General features: G+C 42.6%; 1 protein-coding gene across 3 annotated transcripts in view; it reads right to left on the reverse strand.

The window, feature by feature from the left end:
• Positions 1-11386: 11386 nt before the first annotated feature.
• Positions 11387-20330, reverse strand: part of SLC25A43 (solute carrier family 25 member 43) — a 46566-nt gene continuing 37622 nt past the window's right edge. For 2 of the 3 annotated variants that reach the window (XM_049871716.1, XM_049871719.1), the window contains exons 4-5: positions 14048-14182; positions 11387-12919 (exon numbers count right to left, since the gene is read on the reverse strand). In XM_049871716.1, coding sequence (XP_049727673.1) covers positions 12719-12919; positions 14048-14182 — 336 coding nt within the window. In that variant the 3' untranslated portion in view covers positions 11387-12718. The other variant, XM_049871717.1, reaches the window with a different exon arrangement.

The following is a 20330-nucleotide window of genomic DNA, read 5'->3' on the forward strand; positions in this document are numbered from 1 at the left end:
TTTAAGCATTCCACATTTACTGTTCTGTCAGATTTCTATCTCCACAAAAAGATGATCAAGTTAGAATTTATCCCTTCTTAAAAAAAAAAATTTTTTTTTTTTTAGTCTTTGGTGTAGAATTAAGGGTAGTTTTATTGAAAATGAAATACAAGATGGGCCATTTAAAAGCAACTTCATGGCCTGGCTTGGTATTCTGCTAAATCCACTGTGAGCTGGAGCTCCCCTGGTTGCCTATTATCATGTACACTTCAAGAAGTCAGACATTTCCGAAGTCAATATCTTTTGCTGTGTATATTTTTATCACACACATACACACACAAACCTGTCAAGGCCATGAAAGAAAAAAAAAAGATGGCAAAACTGCCACAGATTTAAGGTGACATGATCACAAAAGGCCATGTGTGATTCTGGATTAGATCCTGGACCCCAAAAAAGGACATTGGCAAAAGAACTGGCAATATCTGAGGAAGATTGGTAGATTAGTTAATAGTATTGTACCAATACTAGTCTTAGTTACTGTGGTTATGTAAGATGTTAACATTTGAAGAAGCTGAGGGAAAGATAATGTGGAAATTATTCATATTATTTTTTGATAAGTCTGCAAGTTAAAAGAAATTAATTCACTGAATACAATAAAATATATATATTTTAATTTTAAGTAAAAAATGAAAGAAAAGGAACCAGGAGCAAGAGCCCATGAAAATAGAGAATAATACTAATATCGATAGTGATGATGATGGTGATGATGATGATGAGATATATGGCTGGTCAACTCATTAAAAACAAATTCCTCCGGTGAGGCGTAGTAGGGGCTCTGTGCTAGTAACTATTGTGTTTCTGGAAGCTATGTAGAAAGAAAGTATAATAAAGAAAGAGCAACTAAAGCTAAGGCAATGCCTAGCATTGCTCAAGAAAAAACAAGGAAGAGGGTCAGAAATGATACTTAGGGCCTTGGATATCTATGTACCAACACCCAGAATATGGGTAATAAAGTGAATGTAAAATGTTAATACAAGGAGGAAAACAGTTTTATAGGCATCATTCAGTCTTGGTAGGATGGGACTTCTGATTGGCATCTGGAAAAAGAAGGATGAACCTGATCCAGAGAGGTACCCTATATGAGAGGAAGAGTAGTAGTATATGAAACAATTCATTGGCCAGATGGTGGAAAGTATTCAGTAAGATTGAAAAGGAGGGGAGAGGAGGAGTGTGCTGTCACATGAGAGGGACAGCAGCTAGGGTTACATAGTGAGGTGTGTATAAGTTTTTGTATGAGAGACTGACTGGATTTGTAAACTTTCACTTAAAGCACAATAAAAAAAAAAAAGAATGAAAACAAGAAATGAAAGAGACTGGAGTTGTGGAAATATACAAGACACTGCCCAGATAGATAAAAGATATAAATAATGCTTCATCAAACTGTCACATAGGCAAGAAACGGTGATCAGAGACATAAACCACCTGAATATCTGCTGGAAGTTTTATTGTTCTAACAGCAACCCATCTGATACTTCTTGACTCTCTTGCTGATAATTAAGCTCTCATAAGACTGAAGAAGCTAGGGGTGAAATCGCTAAACTGGGCTTAATCCTGACAATAAATAAAGAAGATCTGGTTAGCAAGGTGAAAGGGACAAGAATCTTGGGGACAGTGACCATGCCATCTGGATTTGTTACACAAAAGAATGTTGGGCATGGCATGGTTAGATAGGTTAATTAAGTAGGTGTGTGTGTGTGTGTTTGGGGGTGGGGTTTAGACTTCAAAAGGACCAGAGAAAAGTATGACCGCCTGGTCAAACACCAAAAGAGAAAGATAGCTCAAAGGAAGAGGGATTTCAAAAATAAAATTCAGAACTGTATAATTTGGAGAAATTCCAGTGAGAAATTAAAAAGGGAGAGAGATAGTTAATAAACTAAAGTGTCCTTATCGATTATTCTCTGATGAGCTCAGATTTTAAAAGGACGTGTATAGATGACAGAAGGAGGGCTAGGTTTCCAAGGGCAAAGACCAAGGAGTATCGTGGATTTCTAGGAACTGAGTCATAAAGGCTAAAGTCCAGAATAAACCCAGGCTTATAAAATGGGAAGTACCATAATAAAGGTTCTAATGCTCTATTTAGTGCAAGGCATTTAAGGACGAGAAGATAGAGCTTAATGGTAGAACATGCGAGAAAGGACTGAGGGTCTTCGCTGACTGTGAGTTGACAGTGCCAAAAATGCTCATGAGTCTTAGTTGGACTATGAGAATGGTAGTGAACAGATCAGGGGGCATTTCAGTCTCACTTAGGTCTCTGGTGGCCAGCCCATAGAATTTGGTGTTCAATTCTGAATGCCATGTTTAAGAGGGCTTTGACAAATGGAAACATATTTTAAAAATGCAATCAGGAAAGTGAAGTGATGTCATACAAGAAATGGCTGAATGAATGAGAGATATTTAACTGGGAAGGAGATTTGGGTGAAGGGGGGACATCATAACTGTCTTCATAACTGAAGAACTGTCAGGTATGGAATTAACACCAGCTGGTAGAAGTTTCAGGAAGGTTGACTCTAAGTCAACAAGAAATAACTTTCTAAAATCTGAGCGACTTAGAGGTGGAATGGGTTGCTTTATGATGTGGTGAACTTCTCGTCACTGGAAATGTTAAAAGTTGAGATGGAATAACCACTTGTTAGGGACACTGTGGAGATCGCTATGTTGGCTGGGAAGAGAGTACTATACAGCCCCTTCCAATCCTAAGATTCTGTGGCTCTAATACTTTTGTACATATAATATTGAATAGACTTGAGCATCTGATTTTAGCAATCTGGGACAAAATAGAGAGAAGTAGTTTAGCCCAATGGTTAAGAGGGTGAGCTCTGGAGTCAGACTGTTTGAGTTGAAATACTGGCTCTGCCACTTGGTAGTTGTCAAGCCTTGGGCACATTGTTTAACTTCTGGACAGGTGATTTTATTCAGGTGTAAAATGGGAAGGATAATAGTACCCATACCTCAAAGGATTGTAGGGACAATTAAATGAGATAATGGATGAATAGGACGGAGTCCGGGACATAGTGAGCATTCAAAAAGTGTTAGATTTTCATTAATATTAAGAAAAACACTAACTTAGGTCGAACAACTCTGAGTTTTAATGAACAATGAACTCCACCCTGCTTAGGCAGTCCTCGGTCTCACGTACCCAGGTAAAGACCCTACCTATAATTTGTCGACTGTGTCAGAAGCCACATAAGCAAGATTTGAGGCCCTAAGAGGTACCAAGAAAAAGCACTCTCAGTTTTCAGACCTGGTTTACATTTTCAATATGGAAGACTGTAATGTCACAGTTGTGTTTGCACAGTGTAATTACCGAGGAGAGAACAAGGTTCATCGTTTGTGGGCCAGTCTTCCTGCCTCTAGTCCTTCACTACTCCAGTTTCTGGAACAATCTTGCTCACATCCAGTTTTCATCACGTTGCCTATGTTGATCAAGAAACTCGTGACTCCTCCTTGCTTATTAGATCAAACCAAAATTCTTCAGCTTATCTTTTAAAGTCTTTTCTCCCCCTCCCCACCCCAAATCTGCTGCAAAAGACCTCTTTAAAGTGTTAAAAAGCAAAAACATCACTTTGAGGACTAAGGTGCGCCTGAACAATTGCCTCACATGCATGTGAAAGCTGGAGAATGAATAAGGAAGAATGAAGAAGAACTGACGCCTTTGAATCACGGTGTTGGTCAAGAATATTGAATATACCATGGACTGCCAGAAGAACGAACAAATCTGTCTTGGAAGAAGTACAGCCAGAATGCTCCTTAGAAGCAAGGATGGCCAGACTTTGTCTCCTGTACTTTGGACATGTTATCAGGAGGGACCAGTCCCTGGAGAAGGACACCATGCATGGTAGAGGGTCAGCGAAAAAGAGGAAGACCCCCAACGAGATGGATTGACACAGTGGCTGCAACAATGGGCTCAAACATAGCAATGATTGTGATGATGGTGCAGGACTGGACGGTGTTTTGTTCTGTTGTACATAGGGTCACTATGAGTCAGAATTGACACAACGGCATCTAACAACAACAACCTACCCCCCAACCCAATTTGTGGAAGGATTTTATTTCTGGACTCTGGCAGGCTTAGAAAGCATTTGGTAGATTCCATCCTTGGGGTAACTGCTTTAAAAAAACAACACAACAGTCTTATTGAGGCATAACTGGCACACAGTAAACTGTACATATTGAAAAGTATACAATCTGATAAATTTTTACATATGTGAAAATATCTTGTCTTAGGCTGGGTTCTCTGAAGGAGCAAAATCAGTGAAACATGTGTAAGTATAAACACATAGAGAGAGATTTAATTCAAGGAAATGGATCACACAATTGTGGAGACTGGCAAATCCTAAATCTGTGGGCCAGGAGTCAGACTGGAGGCGTCTCCCGACTCACGCACCCAAAATCTGCAGGTCAGGCGGCAGGCTGCTGGCTCACATCCCACATCCCAAGATCCAGAGGTCAGAAGATGAGGAGTCGGACGCAAGATCCAGAGCAAGAGTGAGCCTTGCTGTAACATCTATTTATATACTGGAGGCAGGATATGTCCTCAAGGAAACGCCACTCTCAACTGATTGGCTGCTCATAGCAGACCTCATTGTGGAGGTGATTACATTATATCAGATCTCATCATGGAGATGACTACATTATGTTACAGTATGGAAGAGCAATCAATTCAATGTCTGCCAAATTACCGAGAATCATAGCCTAGCCAAACTGACACATAACATTAACCATCACACGTTTCACACTTGTGCGAAAACACCTGTGACACCACCACCACAATTAAGATAGTGAACATATCCATAACCTCCGACATTTTCTTTCTTGTGCTTCTTTCTCTCCTCTCCATCCCTCCATACGCAAGTAACCACTGATCTTCCTTCTGTCACTTTAGTTTTCATTTTCTAGAGTTTTCTATAAATAGAATCATACAGTATGTACTTTTGTTTTGGGGAGGGGATTAGCTTTTTTCAGCATAATTGACATTCATCCATGTTGTATGTATCAATAGTTAACTCCTTTCTATTGCTAAGTAATATTCCATTGTATGGATATACCACATTTTCTTTATCCATTCATCAGTTAATAGACATTTGGGTTATTTCCATCTTTGGGCTATTTTGGATAATACTGCTGTGAACATTTGTGTGCACATGTTTTCATTTCTCTGAAGTATATCTGTAAGAGTATTGAATTGCTGGGTCATACGGTAACTCTACATTTAACCATGTGAGGGATTGCCACACTGTTTTCCAAAGTGTACCATTTTGCCTTCCTAACAGCAGAGTAAGAGAGTTCCGGTTCCTCTGTATCCTGAGGCCTTTCTTTAACCACCATTTCCTTGATGTCATTTCTTGTTGCTTCCCCCTCACAAGAGTTTCTTCCCATTCACTACTTTGGTGGTCCAATTCTGTACCTCGGTGCCATCTGTCTGCTTATGAAACTGAAATTTTATACCCGGTTACCCCTCTCCCCTTAACTCCAGATTTGTCTTGGTTTGCTTAGGACAGTCCTGGTTTATGCCTCTTATTCTGATATAAATTATGGTGTTGGCGAAGAACATTGAATATACCGTGGACTGCCAGAAGAATGAAAAAAATCTGTCTCGGAAGAAGTTCAACCAAAATGCTCCTTAGAACCGAAAATAGCAAAACTACGTCTCACAGACTTTGGACACGTTATCAGGAGGGATCAGTCCCTGGAGAAGGACATCATGCTTGGTCAAGTAGAGGGTCAGCAAAAAAGGAAAATCGTGAACAAGATGGATTGACACAGTGGCTGCAACACTGGGTGTCTTAGTTATCTAGAGCTGCTATAACAGAAATACCACAAGTGGATGGCTTTAACAAAGAGAAATTTATTTCCTCACAGTGGTTGTTAGGTGCCATCGAGTCGCTTCCAACTCATAGCGACCCTATGTACCAGAGAATGAAACACTGCCTGGTCCTGCACCATCCTCACAATCATTGTTATACTTCAGCATAACATTGTTGCAGCCACTGTGTCAATTCATCTCGCTGAGTCTTCCTCTCTTTTGCTGACACTCTACCAAACATGACGTCCTTCTTCAGGGACTGATCTTTCCTGACAACATGTCCAAGGCGACATCTTTAGTTTTCAACACTTTAAAGAGGTCCTTTGCAGCAGATTTACCCAATGCAATGCATCTTTTGATTTCCTGACTGCTGCTTCCATGGGTGTTGTGGATCCAAGTAAAATGAAATCTTTGACAACCTCAATCTTTGCTCCGTTTATCATGATGTTGCTTATTGGTCTAGTTGTGAGAATTTTTGTTTTCTTTATGCTGATGTGTCATCCATACTGAAGGCTATGGTCCTTGATCTTCATCAGTTAAGTGCTTCAAGTCCTCTTCACTTTCAGCAAGCAAGTTTGTGTCATCTGCGGAACACAGGCTGTTAATAAGTCTTCCTCCAATCCTGATGCCCTTCTTCATATAGTCCAGCTTCTTGGATTATTTGCTCAGCATACAGATTGAATAGGTATGGGGAAAAGATAAAACCCTGATGCACACCTTTCCGGACTTTAAACCATGCAGTATCTCCTTGTTCTTTGAATGCCTTCCAACCTGGGGAGCGCATCTTCCAGCACTATATCAGACAATGTTCCGCTGCTATTCATAAGGTTTTCACTGGCTAATTCTTTTCAGAAGTAGACTGCTGGGTCCTTCTTCCTAGTCTGTTTTAGTCTGGAAGCTCAGCTGAAACCTGTCCGCCATGGGAGACTCTGCTGGTATTTGAATACTGGTGGCATAGCTTCTGGAAACCCTGGTGGTGTAGGGGTTAAGTGCTATGGCTGCTAACCAAAAGGTTGGCAGTTCGAATCCACCAGGCACTCCTTGGAAGCTCTACAGGGCAGTTCTACTCTTTCCTATAGGGTCGCTATGAGTCGGAATCAACTCGACGGCACTGGGTTGGGCATAGCTTCCAGCATCATAGCAACACACAAGCCCCACAGAACGGCAAACTGACAGACACGTGGCGGTCCTCACAGTAAAGTAGGCTGAAAGTCCAAACTAAGGGCATTACCTCCAGGGGAAGGCTTTCTCTCTCTGTTGGCCTTCTCATCAATCTTCCCCAGACTATATGCAGGGACTCCGGGCCCAAAGTACCCACTCTGTTCCTAGCACTGCTTTCTTGGTGCTATGAGCTCCCCCTGTCTCTCTGCTTGCTTCTCTCTTTTATATCTCAAGAGATTGCCTCAAGACACAGTCCAATCTTATAGATTGAGTCCTGCCTCACTAACACAACTGACACCCATCTTCCCTCATTAACACCATAGAGGCAGGATTTACAATATATAGGAAAATCACACAATACCAGAAATCATGGCCCAGCCAAACTGATGTACACGTTTTTGGGGGGACATAATTCAAGCCATGACAGTGGGTTGAAGCATAAGAATGATTGTGAGGATGGCGCAGGACTGGGCAGTGTTTCGTTCTGTTGTACCAGGGTTGCTATGAGTCGGAACTTACTCGATGGTACCTAACAAGAACAACATCCTGAACCATAACTATTAATAGTATCCTGGTGTATTAGCTTTCTATTGCTGTTGTAACAAATTACCACAAAATTAGTGGTTTAAAACTACACGAATTTATTATCTTAACAGTTCTGGAGGTCAGAAGTCTGACATGAGTTGCAGCAGGCTAAAATTGAGATGTCGGTAGGGTTGCCTTCCTTTCTGGAGGCTCTCAGGGGAAAAGCTGTTTCCTTGCTCCTTTAGGTTGTTGATTGAATTCAGTTTCTTGTGGCTGTAGAACTGAGGTCCCTATGTCCTTGCTGGCTGTCAGCTGAGGGCAGGTCTCAGCTTTTAGAAGCTGCCCACATTCCTGGGCATGTTCCTGGAATGTCTTCAAAGCCAGCAATGGCAAGCTGAGTCCTTCTTATGCCTCACTTTCCTTGCCTCTACTTCTGTCTTTGCATCTCTCTGACCCCTTCTACTGCCTTCCTCTGTCACTCTTAAGGACTCATGTAATTAGACTGAGCCCACCCAGATAATCCAGGATAATCACCCCATTTTGAGGTCTTTAATGTAATCTCATCTGCAAAGTCCCTTTGGCCATGTGAGGTAACATATTCATAGGTTCTGGGGATGAGGAAATGGACATTTTTGGAGGACCATTGTTCTGCCTACCATAACCGGTTTGGACACGGAGAACCTATGCTCCAGCCGACTGACCACTGGACTTCTCTACTTGGATGTCTCACAGGCATTTCAAATTTAGCATGTTCCCACCAAAACTGTGACTCTCCATAGTCTTCCCCACATCAGCAAATGGCAACATCATCTACCTTGTTACCCAAGTCAAAAGCCAAAAAACCTAGGTGCTGTCCTGGATCCCTTCCTTTCTTCTACTTCCTACATTCATCCCCTCAGCAAATCCTGCTGAGTCTAACTCCAAAATGTCTTGAACTCCTCATTCACTTGTCTCCATCTTTTTTGCCACCAATTCTGATCCAGGCAACCATTATTTGTTGCTTGGCCTTCTGTAATATTGTCCATTACAGGCTTGCTTCTCTCCAATCCATTATCCACACAGCAACCACAGTGGTTTTTTAAAAATGACTATCAAGTTGTATCACCTCTCTGCTTAGAAACCTTCAATGACTTTACTCTGCATTTAGAATAAAATCTGAGAAATGAAGTCGTGATGCATGCCACGACATAAACCTTGAAAATATTATGCTGAGTGAAATAGTCACAAAAGGACAAATACCTTATGACCTCACTTATACGAAAGAGACAAATACATAGAAACTAAAGCTTATTAGTGGTTACCAGGGGTGGGGGAGAGGGGGAAAGGGAGATTTACTGTTTAGGAGGCACTGAGTTTTCTGGTTTTACTTTTATGTAAATGGTAGTGGAATAAGGACAGTGCCAATGGTTGCACACCATGAAGATTGTAATCAGTGTCACTGAATTGTACATATAAAAATTGTTGAATCAGCAAATGTTCTGTTATGTATATTGTTGTTGTTGTGTGCCTTCAAGTTGATTCTGACTCATAGAGACCCAACGTGACAGAGTAGACCCAATGTGACAGAGTAGACCCAATGTGACAGAGTAGAACTGCCCCCATAAGATTTTCAAGACTGTAATCTTTACAGGAGCAGATTCCCAGGTCTTTCTCTCACAGAGCCTGCTGGGTAGATTTGAACCGCCAACCTTTCGATTAGGAGCTGAGCAATTTAAGCATTGTGTCATCAGGTGCCAGAATAAAATCTTAACTTCTTGGTCTGGCTCATATGGCTATGTATGATCTGGCTCTCTGTCCAGTCTCATCTCATACTCATCTCTCCCTCACTCATCACACTCTGGCTACACTTGCCTCCTTTCTGTTCATCAAGCCCTTTTCCATTTCCAGACTTTCGCACTTGCTGTTCCTTCTGCTTGGAATGTCTTCTCCCTATTCTCTGCCTGGCTGGCTCATTCTCATTCTTCAGCTCTCATCTCAAAGGTCTCCTCCCAAGGAGACCTTCCCTGGTTCCCCGATTTAAAGTATCTCCCTCATCCTCACCTAATTCTCTAACAAAGCACCCTGTTTATCTCCCTCATAACATTACAGTCTATAATTACCTAACTTACTGATTAGTTTGTTATTCACTGCTGCCCTCAGTAGACTGTAAGCTCCATGAGGGCAAGGACCTTATCTGCCTCGTTACTGTTAGCTGCCACTGAGTTAATTCCGACTCATGGCAATCCCATGTCTGCAGAGCAGAACTGGTTCATGGGATTTTCAAGGCTGCGACCTTTCAGAAGCAGATCACTGGGCCTTACTTCTGAGGTGCCTCTGGGTGGGTCTGAACCACCGAGCTTTCAGTTAGTAGTCCAGCAACCCTATAGGACAGAGTAGAACTGCCCCATAGGGTTTCCAAGGCTGTAATCTTATAGAAGCAGACTGCCACATCTTGCTTTTTCGGAGTGGCTGGCGGGTTCGCACCACCAACCTTTTCGTTAGCAGCCAAGAGCTTAACCACTGCGCCACCAGGGCTCCTTTTATCTGCCTTATGTACTTTATCCATAGTGCCTAGCAGTTGTTGAGTGAACATGAAGCCAGTCTTTTTACTCTATCCCAAACACCTTTTGTTTGCTTCCATTTCCGTGACACTGTATATGCCCTGCTTCAATCTGAAACGCCCTGCAACCTATTCTTAACCAATTAATGTCCCCTCACTTCCTTCAAAACTTAGCTCAAGACTCACTACCTCCACAAACTCCTGCTCATTACTAGTCCCCTCACCTGTGACAATCCCTCTACTCCTCTTCAATAAATATATATCGAGCCCCTTGGCAATCTGGTAACCAGTCGATACTATACCATCATATCTTTGCTTGTATTTGCTTTGTAATCATAGTTGTTTCACACATGTAGGCAGGTTGTGTTCCTTAAGACAGTAAATGACTCCTGGGTAAGTACCGTATCACACTTCTTTATAATTCTCCTAATGTATGTAGTCCAGTGTGGCGCCCACTCCCAGCCGTAAAGCAGAGCACTCCCCACATAGACCTCCAATCACATGCCTTTTAGGAACAGAGCTACAGTTTTAAAGAGTTGTTTTGCAATTAGAAAAATGAGGCATATCCTTCTTCCCATTAAGTTTATCGAAAAAATAAAAACTGCAGCTCAGAAAACATTCCTATATATAACATTAGGAAGGGCTTGGTTATCTATCTCATCGTATTTGTAGATGAATATATAGAATGTATTAATATGCTATAAATAACCTGGTTAGGCTTTTAGATTTAGTAAAAATAAAAAAAAATTTTTTTGCAGCTTTCAGAACCTTCTAAAAAGTTGTACATTTCAAGGCAAATAAAGAGTAACACACATTAACTATTCACCGTGGGTAAAGAACTTGCCACCCTCTGAACTCTAACAAAGAGCCCTGGTGGCACAATGGTTAAAGTGCTCAGGTGCTAACCGAAAGGTCAGAGGTTTGAACCCACCAGCTGCTCCATAGGAGAATGACGTGACAGTCTGCTTCCGCAAAGATGGCAGCCTTGGAAACTCCAGGGAGGCAGTTCGACTCCGTCCTACAGGGTTGCTATGAGCTGGAATCCACTTGACTGGCAACGGGTTTGGAACTCTAATGGACTGGGCTAGAGATGAGATTTTCGTGAGAAGATTAACTGCCATTCCCCATAAAACACACAGTCTCCCTCAGCAGCTGGAAAAATGAGTTAGTTTGGTATATTTAAACAGGACAAGCTTCTGAGAGTTCAGAGACCTTGGCCAGTATGTATTTAACCATAGTTCTTGTAACTCTAATTAGAAATAAATGACCAACACGTTACTTTTCTTTAAAAATAAATTTAATAGGAAAAATACTTTCAACATACTGAAACACCCTTTCTCTCTCTTTCTATATATATGAATTGACAACTTGATATATTAATATTTTTCAAATCCATAGAAAGGCACTATTCGGTGGAATAATCCTGAAATTTGATTTAAAAAAAATCTAGTACCCTATGGAGCACAGTTCTATTCTGATACACATGGGGTTGCCATGAGTTGGAATAGACTTGATGGCAATTTTTTTTTTAATGTAAGACGTAACCATCGGGCAAAACCGAAAAAAAAAAAATCTAGTGCAGATGATTAGCCTGAAGTGCTTTTATTCAGTTACTTTTGTTTTTGGTATATGTGTCAAATGATCCATTTGATCCTTTCTAGGCAACTGGGACATCTTGTGAGCATAACTTATCTAAATAATTTATTTTCAGGATAGGCTTGCAATGCAAGTTAAAAATGCAGAGAATCCAGGCTGTTTGAACAGTTTGCTGTGTGTCCTCAAGCCAATTCTGGCTCGTAGCGACCCAGTATGACAGAGTAGAACTGCCCCATAGGGTTTCCTAGGCTGTAGTCTTTATGGGAGCAAATCACCAGGTCTTTTTTCCCTCAGAGAGGCTGGTGGGTTTGAATCTCTGACCTTTAGGTTAGCAGCTGAGGGCCACCATTGCGCCACCAGGGCTCCTTGCTTGAACTATACATGACTTCAATTGGAAGATGGTTTTGGGGGGCATAATTAAGCCATCTTGGTCAAATCTGCCTTCCTGAAATACAAGACTCTAAGCCTGGGATGTTTCAAATTTAAATAACAAGAGGATGGTTCTACAGCAATAGTGATCTTTTAAATGTTAAAAAGCTTTCATTTCATTTCATTTCTGGTAAAGCGTAATTTACACTGTGGTAGGTGCGCTCAAAAGGCAGCCAGAACAACTGTATTCACGAATAATTGTATTATGAAGCCTTGGGTCAAACTGAGTGAAACCAGGTGGTAGCTGAGCTCATGAGGTGGAATCTGCTCGGCTACTGCCACTTCGACTGGTTGCTTTGAGAGTCATGGCAATGCCCCCTTCTTTGGCATCTAGTTTCTTCTACTCAGCATGTAAAGTGCACATTTTCTTATTGCCAGGCTTTGGTTATAAGATCGTGGGGGAGTGTCACCATGAAACAGTGGTGCTGGGAAACCTTCCCATGGGACAGGTGTCTGCAGGGACATCGCATTGGAGCTCAGCAATGGCGTCAGGCTAAGCCTTCTCATTTCCAAGAGCAGCAGACAGCAGGACCCTCTCATCGCTCTGCACAGGCACAATTATGAGGTTACACTCATCTGTGCCTGCAACACACCTTTAGTCAGTGCACATCCAGGTCCACGCAGTTTTACAGAGTTGGTTTTTTAGACTTTAGTGTTCTAGTTTTGAAGAATTTCTTTAATTCCCGTAATTCCTGAGGCTTTAAACTCTGATCCACCCCAGGGGTCAATTTATAACTCAGAGGAGACACAATGTAACCATTTTGATAAAGACAGATTCTCTTGCAGAACTCAAAGGTGCTAAACATAACTCCAAAATATGGAACTATCTGTTTAAAAAAAAAAAAGAAATGAAAATCATGTTAAAATCCAGTTGAAGATACCTCTATGGGATCAAGGTGATGACAGCAACTTGAAAGGTTAGATAGGAAGCTTAGGGGGCAGTGAGTTTATGTTAATGGCAGAGAAAACAACTCAGGAAAGGAGGGTGAGAATGGTCACACAACTGGAAGAATGTAACCAGCATCACTGAATTGTACATGCTGAAACGGTTGAATTGGTGTATGTCCTGCAGTGTATACACAACAACAAAATGAAATAAATCGTTTGAAAAAATCCAGTTGAAGAACGAACATAATTCTTAAAGAGAAAACATTAGTGTGTCTGCAGTCAACTTGGATCAGGGCAAACTGAGGTGAACGCTGTGGACAGGACAACATAGTAATTCTTGGCGGAATCAGGGAAGATGGTCAAGTGAAAGCTGGCACTGTGTGGGTGGTAGGAGAGGAATGAAGGTAACTGAAGGGTCTGCCCTGGGGAAGCACTGGGTCTGGGTTAACAGGCATGTAGGCCATCTACATTGCCTATCAACGTATACCTGCCTGGATTGGAACAGGGGCGGATTAACCAGTAAGCAAGGTACACACAGGCTTAATTGTGTTTACTTACTAATCTGTAGTGCATTGTAGCACTATGGATCAGTAAACACAATTAAGCCTGTGCATACCTTGCTTATTGGATACTCTGTCGCTGGTTCAGAATCATTTATATGACAACTACTGCATGAGCTCTTAACCTTTTTATTGGTCATGGAGTTCTTTGGGAACACAATGAAAGCTATGGACCCTTTCCACAGAGAGATGCACATATGCACAAACACACACACTTTGCATACAACTTTAGGATGGGGGCTTAGGCTCCCCATAGGGGTCTGTGAATTCCTATGTTAGGAGCCTCTACACCAATTCTCAGTTCCTCTGGGATGGGGTATGAAGACACACCAACAGTGTATATGGTCTCTTCTCTCCAGGGCTGATGGCCAGGCTGTTCTCACGGGCTTAGTGCTACTATCGGTGCCAGAGGGGGGGTTTCCATGAAAACTGCGGGGGGCAATGACAAAAGAAGAGGGTGGAACTGGAAGACGCAGGGAAGCAGTAGAGACTGGCCACCCCTCTCACCTTCAGTAAGTTGGCTGTCAATCCATTCCAGAGCCCCAGCATCCCTTGGGTCTTTATAATCTGCCGGAAGCAGTCCACTGCTCCTGAGAAATGGACATCTACTCCTCCACAGTGGGGAAGATAGGGGCTATGAGCCTGGCAGGAAATGGAAGGTGGGATCAGGCAATTTAGTCACCAGGACATAAGTATTCTAGTCAAAGTAGCCAGCGTCTGAAGCCTGGACTCTAGGTGCTATGCTCCCGGCCAAAACGATGGCAAAGAATGGCTGCCACAGGGTTCTTCTGGTTCCATGGGCTTAGAATGTTAACATGTAGTAAAGTCATGACATCCCCATTCACATATTTGTGGTTTATTTTGCTTGGATAGAAGAAGCCATTTGGGATAAACTCAATTTCACACTTACATTACCTCTCAACCTATGCCTTCTGGGCATGATAAACACACCCCATGCCCTTCACAAGGAGCCCTGGTGACACAGTGGTTAAAGCAATCGACTGGTAACCGAAAGGCAAGCAGTTTGAAACCACTAGTGGCTCCGCGGGAGAAAGATGTGGCAGTCGGCTTCCATAGAGATTTACAGCCTCAGAATTGACTCAATGGCAGTGGGTTGGGGCTATGCCCTTCACCTTTTTTTAGTGCCCTCTTGCTTACTGAGGCAGTGGTGGTTCAGTGGTAGAGTTCTTGCCTTCCATGCAGGAGAGCCAGGTTTGATTCCCGGCCAATGCACCTCACACGCAGCCACCATCCATCTGTCAGCGGAGAATTGTGTGTTGCTATGATACTGAATGGGTTTCAGGGGAACTTCCAAACTAAGACTAGGAAGAAAACCCTGGGGATCTACTTCTGAAAATCAGTCAATGAAAACCCTATGGATCACAATGGTCCCGATCGCAAGCCATCATGACCAGGCAGGGGTCACCATGAGTCAGGGGCCAACTCGATGGCAGTTAACCACAACCTGTTTCCTTGTCTTAACTGATCCCAGGCTCAATTGGAGACCTCCTTTCCCTGTGAAGCTCTCAGGTGGGGGTTGCTCGTTTCCTGACATCACAGAGGCTACAGGGTGGGGACTGGAGTGATGGGGGCATTCCCAGACCCCTGCACTTGCATGCCAAAAACTCTCATCTGGTGCTCATGTCATTGAACCACACTCCTTGCCACTATTATCATCTATGGACCCCCTGGCCACACTGCCACATTCACTGAAGACTGTGACACCCTCTCCTAGCCTCACCATCATCCCAGGGAACTTCAGCAACTCTAAAGACAACCCATCCCATATCCAGTTTTTGGACCCCAACCTCAGTGATCCTCGCCTTTACACCATCTTGGCCACCCACTCCTTCAGTTACCCCATGGAGGTTATCACCGCCCCAGAACTATCCTTTCTGAATACTGTCATCACCAAAATGTTCCATCCGTGAAATGAACTTCTTTTTGTTCTTTAGAAAAACAATGTTAATGATCAGATGAAATGACTTTTGAATATTCCGTCTACATACAAAATTGGCACTACTCACCTGCTGGGAGGACATCCGTTCATAGCTGGTTTTCAGAAATGGTGATGAGTTTACATTGAGCTATGCACGAACCCTGGTCTGTTGCTGAAATGTCTACTGGGGGCCAGTGTAGCATTCTGTTGCTGTGGAACCAAGATTTCCCACGTGGAAGGGGCAGTCTAGTATAACAGTAAGAACACCATAAACTCTGGAGTCAGACAAGTTGGGCTCTAGTCCTGGCCTCCTCACTTACTGGCCATGTTACCCTGGGCAAGTTACCTAACCCTCTTGAGCCTCAGTTTCCTTATTTAGAAAATGGGAGTAGTACCTGCCTCACAAGGCTGTTGTGAGAATTAAATGAGACGCTGCATGTAAAGTACCAAGCAGTGTCTGACACATAAAAAAAAAATTTTACATGACACATAGTAAGGATCAATAAACACACGCTAATATTGCCATTACTATTACGTGGAAAGGTGACCTCTTAGTGCAATGGTTAAGTGCTCAGGTGCTAACCGAAAGGTTGGCGGTTCAAACCCACCAAGTGGCTGTGCAGGAGAAAGATCTGGCAATCTGCTCCCGTAAAGATTTCAGCCTAGGAGACCCTAAGGGGCAGGTCTACTCTGTCACACAGGGTCGCTGTGGTCGGAATCGATACATTATGTAGAAAGTATTCCAAATAGATATCAAATCACTTACTTATTAGTCCTATGTGTTCACTTCTGAAATCTTACTTTCAGAACTGTTCTGATCAGTATCTTCATCCATCCAGCTCCCCCACCTCCTTATTCTCATTATTCATAATGGCTCATATCATTAACCCCCTATACACTTGCCCTCTCCTTATATCCCAGGCCACCACTTCCCTGCTGGTTCACGGTCCCCTTTTTCACTCATGCAGCTCTTTTTTTGTGCTCCTACTTGCAAAATCCTTACCCCTTGTCCTTCAGCTGGTTCCCATTCCCCACAAACCCCTTTTCTGCTTCAAGCTGCTGAAGACAAATTCCCAGAAGGGCAGATCACTGCCACTAAAGCTTTATGGTCTCTCTCCTCACCTGGGCCCTCATACTGTGAAGCCAGCCTTCCCATTTGTTAGGGACTGAATTGTGTCTCCCCAAAATATGTGTTGTAAATCCTAACCCCTATAAAAAAATAATCCCATTTGGGAATGGGTTTTCTTTGTTATGTTAACGGTGTCTGAGTCAATCTCTTTTGAGTTACAAAAGGAATAGATTAAACAAGCACAGATGGGGGAAGACAGAGGCCATGCCACATAAACATCATCAAGGACCCAAGAAACAGAAGCTGAAAGGAGACAAGGACCTCCCCCCAGAGTTGAGAGAGAGAGAGAGAAAGGGGCGGGGAGAGGGGGAAGGAGGGAGAGAGAACGCCAAGAGAGAGAACACCATCCCCTAGAGCTTAGCCTCCTAAACTGTGAGAAAATAAATTTCTCTTTGTTAAAGCCACCCACTGTGGTATTTCTGTTATAACAGCACTAGATAACTAAGACATCTTCCTCACAGTGGCTCAAAGTCCTGCACCCCACAATCATTCCCTTCACTCTATAGGAGGGTGGTCTTGCCTCCTAGTTCACAGGGAACACAGATTTTACCAGGTCTCAGCTTTGGCTTCTTTGCACAAACATCTTTTTCTTCCTACTAGTACCCAGGACCTCACACCTTTGAATTCCTCTTGGACACCCTTCCCAAGAGAACTGATTTCTCCCTTAGCAAATGAATAAACATATGTCCTTCTCATCTTAAATATATCTCTTGCCTCCAATCCTAACTTTGCCCTTCAGATACTGCCTAATCTCTTGTTCCCAAATTACTCGACAGTAAAATTGACTTTTTTGGGGGGGGAGGGGGTATAACAGCTCTATAAGTTTTAACACATGCATAGATTTGCGTAACCACCACCACACTGAGGATACAGAACCATTATGTCAGCCCCCAGGTTCCCATGTGCTGCCCCTTAGTAGCCAAGCCCTCCCCCACCCTCACCCCCAGGCAACCACTGATCCGTGCTCCATTCCTATAGCTTTGCCTTTTGAGAATAGCATATAAATGGAAGCATGCAACCCTTTTAGACTGGCTTCTTTCACTCAGCATAATGCCTTTGAGATTCATCCATGTTGTTTGTTTATCAATAGTTTGTTCTTTTCACTGCTAAGTAGTATTCCATTGTGTGGATGAAACACAATTTTGTTTATCCATTCATCTGTGGAAGGACATCTCATTCCCTTTTCATTTGTGTTTCTTGAAATAGTTGTCTATACTGGCTGACTCCGCTTCCTCACTTCCTACTCACTGCTCCACTCGTGAGCAATCCGTCTCCATCACTCCCCTTAACTGATTCTTTTCCCTGCTTTTATTTTCTCTAGAGTTAACCAGTTGCCATCAAGTTGATTACGACTCGTGACAACCCCATGTATGGCAGAGTAGAAGGGTTTTGGGAAGTAGATCACCAAGCTTTTCTTCCAAGGCACTTCTGGGTGGATGGGAACCACCTTTCAGTTAGCAGCTGATCATGTTAACTGTTTGTACCACCAGGGACTCCATAAGGACACTCAATAAACCATATAGTAAAACGTCACTAATTCCAACTAGCATGTTTGTGTGTGTGTGTGAGGGATTTATGTATATTAGTGATGCCTGAATTATGAAATGTTTGAAAGACATTCCATTTTATTATATTCAACTGAAGCTGTATTAATGAAGGGCAAGGGCAAGCTTGTAGAGAAACATTTCAGGCCTCACCGTCATGCATAGTTGAGTGGTCTGTAGAAGCCTGGGCAGAACACAAAGTTTATGTGCATGGGCTTTGGCGTCAGACACCTGGATTTGAATCTTTGTCTCTTCCACTCAGGAGCTACGTCATCTTAGGCAAGTTTCTTAACCTCTCTGAGATTCAATTTCCTTATTTCAAAAACGGAGATTATAATACCTATCTCAGAGTTGCGGTGAAAATTCAATGCGTCAACGCAGAGTTCCAGGAACATAATAAGTGTTCAGGAATGTTAGTCATTATTATTAGCATAGATATTCCAATAGGATTTAAAAGCAGCTTCTTTGGGTAAAGAGTTTAAATATCCCCCAATAGTGGTATGTACATTATTAATTTGCTTAAAAGGAGCCCTGGTAGCATAATGGTTAAGTGCTCAGCTACTAACCAAAATGTTGGTCGTTCAAACTCACCAGCAGTTCTGCGGTAGAAAAGACCTGGCGATCCGCTCCCATAAAGATTGTTGTTGTTAGATGCTGTCAAGTCAGTTCTGACCCATAGCAACCCTATGCAAACAGAATGAAACACTGCCCGGTCCTGCACCATCCTTAAAATCGTTGTTATGCTTGAGCTCATTGTTGCAGCCGCTGTGTCAATCTACCTGGTTAAGGGTCCTCCCCTTTTCCGCTGACTGTGTACTCTGCCAAGCATGATGTCCTTCTCCAGGGACTCATCCCTCCTGACAACATGTCCAAAGTATGTAAGACACAGTCTCGCCATCCTTGCCTCTAAGGAACATTCTGGCCACACTTCTTCCAAGACAGATTTGTTCGTTCTTCTGGCAGTCCATGGTATATTCAATATTCTTCCCCAACACTGCAATGCAAAGGCGTCAATTCTTCTTTGGTCTTCCTTATTCACTGTGCAGCTTTCACATAAATATGATGTGATTGAAAATACCATGGCTTGGGTCAGGTGCACCTTAGTCTTCAAGGTGACATCTTTGCTCTTCAACACTTTGAAGAGGTCCTTTGCAGCAGATTTACCCAACGCAATGCATCTTTTGATTTCTTGACTGCTGCTTCCATGGCTCTTGATTGTGGATCCAAGTCAAATGAAATCCTTGACAACTTCAATCTTTTCTCTGTTTATCATGATGTCGCTCATTGGTCCAGTTGTGAGGATTTTTGTTTTCTTTATGTTGAGCTGTAATCCATACTGAAGGCTGTGGTCTTTGATATTCATCAGTATGTGCTTCAAGTCCTTTTCACTTTCATCAAGCAAGGTTGTGTCATCTGCATAACGCAGGTTGTTAATGAGTCTTCCTCCAATCCTGATGCCCCGTTCTTCTTCATATAGTCCAGCTTCTCAGATTATTTGTTCAGCATATAGATTGAATAGGTATGGTGAAAGAATACAACCCTGACGCACACCTTTCCTGACTTTAAATCAATCATTATCCCCTTGTTCTGTCCGAACAACTGCCTCTTGATCTATGTAAAAGTTCCTCAAGAGCACAATTAAGTGTTCTGGAATTCCCATTCTTCGCAATGTTATCCATAGTTTGTTATGATCCACACAGTCGAATGCCTTTGCATAGTCAATAAAACACAGGTAAACATCCTTCTGGTATTCTCTGCTTTCAGCCAGGATCCATCTGACATCAGCAATGATATCCCTGGTTCCACGTCCTCTTCTGAAACCAGCCTGAATTTCTGGCAGTTCCCTGTCGATACACTGCTACAGCTGTTTTTGAATGATCTTCAGCAAAATTTTGCTTGCGTGTGATATTAATGATATTGTTCGATAATTTCCACATTCAGTTGGATCACCTTTCTTGGGAATAGGCATAAATATGGATCTCTTCCAGTCAGTTGGCCAGGAAGCTGTCTTCCATATTCTTGGCATAGACCAGTGAGCACTCCAGTGCTGCATCTGTTTGTTGAAACATCTCAATTGATATTCCATCAATTCTGGAGCCTTGCTTTTCGCCAATGCCTTCAGAGCAGCTTGGACTTCTTCCTTTAGTACCATCAGTTCCTGATCATATGCCACCTCTT

Source organism: Elephas maximus, chromosome X (genome assembly GCF_024166365.1).
Source record: "Elephas maximus indicus isolate mEleMax1 chromosome X, mEleMax1 primary haplotype, whole genome shotgun sequence".
Taxonomy (NCBI): Eukaryota; Metazoa; Chordata; class Mammalia; order Proboscidea; family Elephantidae; genus Elephas; species Elephas maximus.